General features: G+C 24.6%; 3 protein-coding genes across 3 annotated transcripts; all 3 read right to left on the bottom strand.

The window, feature by feature from the left end:
- Positions 1-299: 299 nt before the first annotated feature.
- VNE69_08083 (putative SP-containing membrane protein) lies at positions 300-1478 on the bottom strand (the record flags this gene model as incomplete). The annotated part of the gene is made up of 1 exon (XM_065474399.1): positions 300-1478. The coding sequence occupies one exon, from the start codon at positions 1476-1478 to the stop codon at positions 300-302; it is 1179 nt and encodes a 392-aa protein (XP_065330471.1).
- A 409-nt stretch (positions 1479-1887) lies between these two features.
- Positions 1888-3122, bottom strand: VNE69_08082 (uncharacterized protein; the record flags this gene model as incomplete). The annotated part of the gene is made up of 2 exons (XM_065474398.1): positions 1888-1984; positions 3016-3122. 2 exons carry the CDS (start codon positions 3120-3122, stop codon positions 1888-1890), a joined length of 204 nt encoding a protein of 67 aa, XP_065330470.1.
- A 1798-nt stretch (positions 3123-4920) lies between these two features.
- VNE69_08081 (uncharacterized protein) lies at positions 4921-5532 on the bottom strand (the record flags this gene model as incomplete). The annotated part of the gene is made up of 1 exon (XM_065474397.1): positions 4921-5532. One exon carries the CDS (start codon positions 5530-5532, stop codon positions 4921-4923), a length of 612 nt encoding a protein of 203 aa, XP_065330469.1.
- Between the last annotated feature and the right edge of the window lie 3957 nt (positions 5533-9489).

The raw sequence follows: 9489 nt of genomic DNA, 5'->3' as shown, positions 1-9489 counted from the left end.
TGACGTAGAATTTATCTAGAAAAGACAATAATACCTATGATTTTTCACCTTAATGCTAATTACGATTTTTATAAAGGAATGCAACAGAAGTCTTTATTCGGCGAGATATTGCAATATAAAAGTATTTATTGAAGAATACATCTTCATTAATCTTTCATAACACGGCCCTATCGTTAACTAAAGCACATAGATATTTTTTTAGAGCAAAAAATAAAAAAAATACAAATACTAGTACTTCTTAAATGTGAGTTTGAGTTAGTATATAAGCATAATATTATTTTAAAAAACGTTTAAAGTCTTTAAAATATCTTTTTATTAGATCTTAGAAGTTTATAATATACGATTAATACAACTTTGAAAAAGAAAAATCCAAGTAAAAATTGTTTAACATGACTCTTTTCATTTTCTAGTTTGTTTTTTTCGTCTTTATTTTTATCATTATTCTTTTCTTTTTCTTTTACATCTTTCTTGTCTTCATTTGTAAAATTTTTCTCTCCACTAAAGTTTATATTTTCAACTCGTTCAGGAGAAAAAGCTATATCTGGCATTACAACTTTCACAGGCTCTTTGGCATTTGAGTTAACAGACCTACTGTTTCGCTCAAAAAAATTTAAATCTTTATCTGTTGATATATCAATAGTATTTAATATTTTATTATTATTGTTCTCAGTATATTTAATTCCATTACAATGTTTTAAGTCTCTATTTCTTGCGCTGTTATCTTTAACAAAATTTTTTATTTCTGTAAAATTGTCTGTAGCGATGGGACAATTTATTTCGTTGTCGTTCGTAATCGACAACATACAATCATAGTCATCAAAGTTTTTTTCTTTTTGCTCAAAAACTATTTTTGACTGTAGATCCCTATTTATTATTTCTAAATCATCTTTTAAATTAATAAATTGATTTAGTATAAATAAATTATCTCTGTATAACGAGGGGACACTAACATTTTTTTCTATTGTCGGTGGACTATAAAAACCTAACCAAATTATTTCATATAGCCTATTTAATCTGTCAAATCTTATTTTTTCACTTGTTGAATAAAAAAAACAAATTGGTTCTTTAGTAATATTAAAAACATCAATAAAATATGCTTTTTTTGCATCAAGTACAAATGTCGTTTTTAATATAACATTGCCGCTATAAAATAAATCGACAAGATTGGTTTCTTTACATTGTATAACCCTATAATCTGATAAAGTTTTCTTTACACTTTGTTTTTCTTCTGAACTTATCGGTTTAAAAAAATAAGGCTTAGTCTTTCTTCCATTTTCTGATCTTTTATCGTAGGTACTTACAACTCCATCTACAATGTCTTCATCGAGTAGTTCAGTTACTAGGAATGTTGAATACATTTCTTGGGTAAGTACATCTTTCAATGAAATGTATAGATCAACATTTTCATCGTCTTTTGGAACTAAAAACAAAGGATCAGTACATATTGTAACATATATATACAAGAATAAAGGTATCATGAGGGCATAAAAAACCATAATATATATTAAAATAGAAAAATTATATTAAATATTGATGGATAGAATAATTTTAATTTTTTCATTATATTAAATAAGTTTAAACAGAAACTAAGATATTTATTTTTGAAATGTCAAAATTGGACATATATAATCGTTAAATGTCAAAATTAGGATTGATTAAAAAAAATTTGAATTTATATTTGCAGTGATATTTTTTCGTGTTTGACATATTTACCTGGTATCTATTTTCTATTTAAAAATAAACAATGCTCTTGATGTGATTAAAAGTACAAGGTTATTTTTATGAAGATAAAGTGAAGATTATACGACAATATATTATATAAATTGCAATATTAACGAGAAATTAAATTCTATACAACTAAAAAATATTAAAAGTCGAAATTTTATATTATTCCATATATATGGTCTCATCAAGTTCTGGTAAAATAATCTTATCGTTTAATTCCATATCTTCTAATTGACGATTTATGTGTTCACTGTATGCCCTGATATATACATACAGAAAAGTTTTTATCAAAGCTTGAAATAGTCGCAATTTTAATTCGTATATATTTCGGTGTCGACTTAACTTGAGACTTCTACATGTTATCCAATATTCAATGTTATGTTCAGGAAATATTTATTTAACGTTTTTAAATCATTCATTTATATCAAATGATAATTTGGCTTTTAATATAATCTGACGGGTAAAGGATACTTTAAAACCCCCCTTTTGAAGCGCTTCGATTTTTTTTCGAACCCCAAAATTGAAGTGCAAAAAAAAAGAGGAGCAGGAAGGGGACAAAAATTACTAAGCACTTATGACATTAAAAATAACAAATAAATATATGATTTTATACAAAAATTAATTTTAGTTTAGTTATAATAATCATTTGAAGTATTGTGTCTTTTTTCGCCCTTCTTATTTTTTCAATTTTTTTTAAAAGTTGGTTTATTATGAAAGTAGATTTTTGAAGAAAATCTACTTTAAAAACAAACCAACAATTAAAATTATAAATATTATTTATATAAGAAAATTTAAATAAATGTTCAACGATCTATACAGATTGTTAAATCAAAAATTTTAATTTAAATATGTTATTTTATTTAGAATTATATAGTTTTATGGTTATATTCTTTTTTTTTAAATTAAATTTCGTTTACAAATATACTTTTATTTGGTATTTTTACTGTTTGAAGATGCAAGTAATTTATGTACTAATGATTGCTTCTCCTTTATTTTGCACTTCGTTTTTGGGGTTCAAAATTATAAAGTGAACACCCTCAGAGAGGAGCATTTGGGTTCCCAATTCTAAAAAATCAGAAGGGCAAAAAATGCTTATTGGTTTATATAATTGTAAAAACTTGTATTAAAATATAATTGTGTACATAAATATATATTTATTTATTGTTTTTAATGTCATAAGTGCTTAGTAATTTTTGTCCCCTTCCTGCTCCTCTTTTTTTTTGCACTTCAATTTTGGGGTTCGAAAAAAAAATCGAAGCGCTTCAAAAGGGGGGTTCTAAAGTACCCCACCTCCTAATCTGACTACTGCATAGTAATTCTACAAGCTTCGAAAGACCTTCATCACTTTCACTGTAATTTTTCAAATCTTTTTCAAATACTTGTCTATATTCGAGCATTAATGGACGAGGAGATGCGAAGTATTTTTCACATTTAATTTTAAATGTTATCTAATAAATTTAGCTTTAAAATATTCATAGAAATTCAAAATATAAAAAATATGAAGAGCTTAATAGTTGTCTCCGTTAATTATATTGTTAAAACATATAATAATTTCAAAATCAACATCTTTCCTTTTAATAAACATAATGCCAGTACAAAGACTACGTAAAAATGAAAAACAAAGTAACATCATAGGGCACTAAAGTTTTTTGCATTTTAAAAAAATAAATTAAATATTATATTAAAAATTGTTTTCTTATATTAAAATTTGTATTTCTATAAAAAAAGATATAAAATATAAATTAGAATAATAAGTACATACTTTGTTAAATTTCTTAAGATTGATAAATCGAAAAACACCATTGTATTTTTTTATTATTGATTCTTTTTAATTATGAATTAAAAAGTTTAATTAGAAAGTAAGATAATTTTTTTGAGATCTAAAGTTTTCTGCGACAAAAAAATAAATATATGCAATAACTATTAAAAGGCTTTTTATGTCAATACAAATAGTCAAATATCCAAGAACTGTAGTTATCAATTACTTTCAAGTGTTTTAAAACGCATGGAACTTAAATACTTTAAATTATGTTGTTTTTATCTCCAATACTGTTGCGTGCAAAGCTTTTTTAAAAGTTATCTCTAAAGTTTTAATTTAATTTTTTGACATCTTTTAAACAAAAATACAAAAAAAAAGTTTTTTAGCTTAAAATATAAAATATAACATAAATCTTTCACCTTTTTGATACCGCAATACAACCAATAGTTAATAAAAAGTCCTAGAGTATTTTTTTATCATAACAAATAAACACGTTTTTGTTGTAATATATTATAATCCCAATAAAAACTGCTCAAAAGATAAATATAATCTTATACAGCGTTTGAAGACTATACAAGAAAACTTAAGCATAAAAATTTTATCTTAAGCGACAGTTACGGGATTGCCCAAACTCTATTTTTTAAACGATAAGTACGATTATATATGTTTTAAGAAATTTGTTTAAAAGGTGTATAATTTAGACAATATTGTTATATTACGTATACTTAATATTTATTCTCTTTTTTTTCCGAGTAAAATATTTAGTAAATGTTGTAATGAACTTAAAGAGCGAAGATGATAATTGTAGAAATTATAAAATTAAATTAATACAAAGACGTGGAGTTATAAATTTTAAAGTAAACACATTACATTATAAATAATTTTCATACAGGCATTTATTACTATTTTTTTTGCTATGCATTTTCCTTCTACAAATTTTAGAAATTATGAGCAAAAAACTTGGTAACTCAGCTTTGATATATATTATAGCACATAAAATGAGGTAAAATGACCTAAGTATTAAATAATAATGATATTTGCTAAAATACAAAAAAAAATAAAAAAAAATTGCATTAAACTGAGACAAGATAATTATTAGAAAAAATTAAATGCAGATGAATATAATATTCGAACTAAACATACAAAAATGTCATATGCAGAATTTTTGAACTGTTACTATATGAAGACTAAATTTTTATCTTTTATTGCGTTCTGAATTATTACACAGTGTACATTATCTATTATCTAACTATTTTTTCAAAAATATTTAGTTTATACAAACATACATTTTCTAAAGGTGTTTTATAAACGAAACAGCTTTTATAAGCACAACAAATAATTCTAATGCAACTTTATAAAAACCAAAACATTTGATTTTCTTAAACATACAATCAAACTTAAATAATTTCATAATAAATATTTAATCATTTAGTATTCTAAAGTCTCTTAAAAAAATTTTGATTTAATTTCATCACACTTGACTGACGATTTATGTATCCTTTGTATATCTCAGGAAGGAAAATTTTAGATTGTTCATCGACCTTATCAAGTTTACATAGTTTAAATCTGTATATATTTTTAATTGGATTTAACTTGAGGGCTCTTGTTGTTACACGGTATTCAAGAGTATTTTCGGGCGATATTTTCTTTACTGTTATGTAAAATGGTTCTTTTAAATCGAATGGAAATTTAGCTTTTAATATAACTTTACTACTAGTAAGATATATTCCGTAAAGTATCCCTCCATCCGGAGAATAAAATTCCGATTGCATTTCATCAAGCTCTTGCATATCAATATCATCATGCTTTAGGGGTGCAAAAATTTGCTCTTCGGGGGTTTTGATTAGCGAATGTCTGTTATTACTTACTGATTTAGCTAAATCAAAATCATATGAATTAGTTATCTCAAAAATATGTTGAGATGATAGCGGTTCGCCATTTATTTTCAGATTTATAGCGAGATAAATATTGCAATCTTTGCCTTTTCGAATAACAAAAAGTAAGTTATTACAAAAAAACGATAGTAAATGAAAGGAAAATAAAATCATGGGGTACGTCGTAATTTTTTATTTATAAATAAGTATTAATAAACATTAAATTAAATCCTGATTTTTTAAATAAAAATACAGTCAATTTTTTTTGAAATCATATATATAAAAGAATTTTGATTTAGATATCGTTTGACAATACTTCGAAAAACTGATAAATTAAAAACGTCAAAATTTACTTTACTTTTATCTTCATATTTTTAAATTAAAAGCAAACTTATATGTTATAAGATCATCATTTTTAATATAATTTTTGACATTTTCAAACATAAAGAAATAAAAGTTTGTAAAATATCAAATTTATACTACTAATTCAAACGCAGATTATATAGAGAGACCTATTTTATAAACCTTATAGATGCTGAATGCTTTTAGAAAAGGATTTATAGTCCAATTTTACTATATCGTCAACTTAATTGAGATTTTTAGCATTCAAGCATTATTTCTTCTTGAATTTTAATTTTTTCAATTAATAAAAAATTCCAATTCTATAAATGTGACAAATACAATAAATTAATAATAAACCAAACTATAAAATTTGAATTATAAATATGTATTTTTCAGTTCATTTTGGTACATAATATCTACAATTAGTATAGAAAATTTTTAACGTATCAAACTCACTATAATTTTTATTTTGCTTCATTCTTATTTCGTCACTTATAAAGATATGGAAAGGACTCAAAATAGTGATCAGCTTATTACTATTGGATTGTGAGGATTTTTTATGGAATATCAAAAACTAGCATATAATTAAGCTCAGCTATGTCTTAATTTGATTAGAGAACAAAGTGCACACTAAACATTATTGCGTAGAAAAACATCTAATGTATAAATATGAAAATATACGATGTCAAAATCATAATAACGCTTATGAGTTTTTAACACCTATTAAAATCATATGAGCCTAATTCATTTTCAATTTGTGATAAAGGCAACCTTATAGACTCTTTTATGTTTTTGTTTCTGGCGAGCAAAATTTAAATGCTAGAATGATGGTTTATAGAATATAATTTAGATTCTTCGGTACATGACCGTTTTTCTTTTATTTTTTGCCATTTATAAATCATCTGTGGGCACCGACTTAATATTCTTTTTTTTCATTAGTTCTTTTAAGATCATTAAAGTATTAACTATCATCATATATTAACTGCTCTACGAAATTCTATTAAGAATTATGTGTTTTGATCAGGATATCTATATATTTTTTTTATATTAAGTTTTAATTTCGTCAAAACATTCCATTACTTATAATTATCAATCCATCTCGATAGAAAAAAGTTGAATTATTGAGAAAATATCATTTTTAATTACCAATACAACCTTGTTCTAGCTTAAAGCATTTGATTATAGTCTCAAACATAATATACCAACATGTCTTGCATTCTTCAAAAAAGTTACTTTTGATTTTTATTTGTCTTTTATCAAGCCTGCATATCATAAAGAATTTGTATGGTAAAAAAAACTAGATAGAAATTTGTTACAAAAGAATTTATTATCAATAGAGATTTGTTAATGATTTAATAGATTTATATTAAGTTATATAAAAAAATGATTACAAAAACGATGAACTAAACTTCTACGCTATAATTATGTTATAGCGAAGAACATGTATAGTATGACTATCTTTGAACTAAACCATTGGCTAGCTTTAACTTTGTCTGCCATTAGTATAGTGTTGGCCTTAATTTACTAAAAAAATTTGCCACATTATGAGAATAATTACAGTAAATAAGCCTATATATTCAATCGAAAATTTTCTATTTTTATTTAATGTGTAATTTAATATGTTTAAAATTTTACATCTTTAAAATAAGGACTCCGTGCTTCAGATTCAAAAACAATTGCTCACAAACTAAAACATCATGCTAATGGTATTATACTATAATTTTTTAAAATAAACTATTTCTTCTCTAATAGAAACTTCATGCAACACTTTTCGTTCGCTTAAAACCCCCATGTTAATTTTATTTCTCACTGTGAACTAATAAAGTAGAATTAAGCTCTATTACCAAAGAAGTTTTTTATTGTCCATCGTTTTTTAGTTTAACATACGTTTGAATTTTTTTATAACAATTATTTAAGATAATTTACGAACGCACAACGCGTTATAGAATCTATATAATACAAAAAAGATGGTTTCTAAAATTGTCAAAAAGTCATAAAATTTCCAACAAAATTTTTAAAAAAGTTTTAAATCACACAAAAATTTAAACATAGATTCTTTTTTCGAATGAATAACCTTACCTCTTTTATTTTTTTAAATAGTTTTTTTTTGATGTCAAAAATTTCGACTCAAACAATTACATAATTACATATCATAAGAAAATTCACGGATTTTTTTCTTCATACAAAATGCTTATTTGTTCTTAGTTTTAATTATATCTATTTTCTTTTTTTAAATACCAAATTACATAGATTTAATAACCAGTTAGTATTCATATGCTTAATCGATAAATTTTTATTTTGTGACTTTACATCAAACTCTTTATTTAGTAAATTCGTATAAGACTGACAAGGAAATCTTGTAAAAAATGTTTCTTTAAAGTTACACCTATTTTCATATAAATATTAACTAATATTAAAAGATATTTCTATTATTTGACGTCAATTCAACAAATTTCCTATGGAGCTTTTTTTCTAATACGTTCTTTTTTACCTATGTCTGAAACTTATTTTTCAAGTTACCATTACAGCTGATATGATATTGAAAATCTTACAGAATATTATAGCTTACTAATGTATAAACAAATTATTTTTTATCAGTTTTTTTCCTGTAACGGATTATAAATTATATTTTTGGAGGTTTATAATTAACACGCTTATCAAAAATGTCCAAACATTCTATCTTAAAAGGCTTTGAGATCTCGTAAATTGCAATTTTGTATTTACTATGAAAGCATAGTTTGTCATTAGAGAATTATATTTATTATATTCTGTATAATATAACTTTCTATCATCAGGTTAAATTGTAATTATAAATGTATCTTTACCATTGTAGAACAAATTTATAATGTTCAATAGTTCGACGTTATTATTAGCAACAGAATATAATAATTTATGAATATACATTCCTTCTTTTAAGATATAGGCAAAAAATAATGCGTTTTGTATATTCTGCCTATAGGAATTCTTAGACTAAATGTATTTATTAATTTTTGATTATGGTTTTCATTGTCCATTTCAGAAATCGAATAGGTGGTGTTCTTTCTTCATTTGCTAAACTTATGTAAACGTTACGAATTTATCATCTCTTTGTGCCATAAACATAGCATCAATAGCAAATATATATTGCAGATTAAAAAAAATCAATATCATAGGGGTTCACTTTATTTATAAGTGTATATATATATATATATATTTAATTTTATATTAAAGAAAATGTCTAGCCTACATGGATCTCTTTACAAAGTAATTAAGAAAATATGCCTGGAGAGTTATACGGAAGAAGAATAGTTTTACAGAGAAATTACTTATCTGATACCTAAAGGGCAACCAGTGAAGGGAAAGACTTTAGACCCATTACATGCATGTCTAAATTGTACAGACTTACAACAAAATGTATTACATACGTACTCCAGGAACTAGTGGAATTAAACTCTTTTTAGCAGATAACCAGATGAAAACAAAGAGGAAAGTGCAGGGAGCTAAAGAACAGGCAATGACAAATAACATGCTGAATAGAGAATATAATTATAAAATCAAAACGGCCTGGATAGATGTTAAGAAGGCGTACGACTCAGTAAGACATGACTATTTAATATAATGCATTAAAGCTCTGGGACTACCAGAGTGGATATGTAAGACAATAGAAATACTGCCCAGCAAGTGGAATCTAGAAATATTTGAAGGAAATGAGAAGATCATGGAAAAGAAGGCCAGAAGAGGAATATTACAAGGAGATAGTTTGTCCCCGTTATTGTTTGTGCTGTGTATAGACCCGTTAAGTCGTAAATT

Source organism: Vairimorpha necatrix, chromosome 8 (genome assembly GCF_036630325.1).
Source record: "Vairimorpha necatrix chromosome 8, complete sequence".
Taxonomy (NCBI): domain Eukaryota; kingdom Fungi; phylum Microsporidia; family Nosematidae; genus Vairimorpha; species Vairimorpha necatrix.
This window is presented reverse-complemented; position numbering and strand designations above follow the sequence as displayed.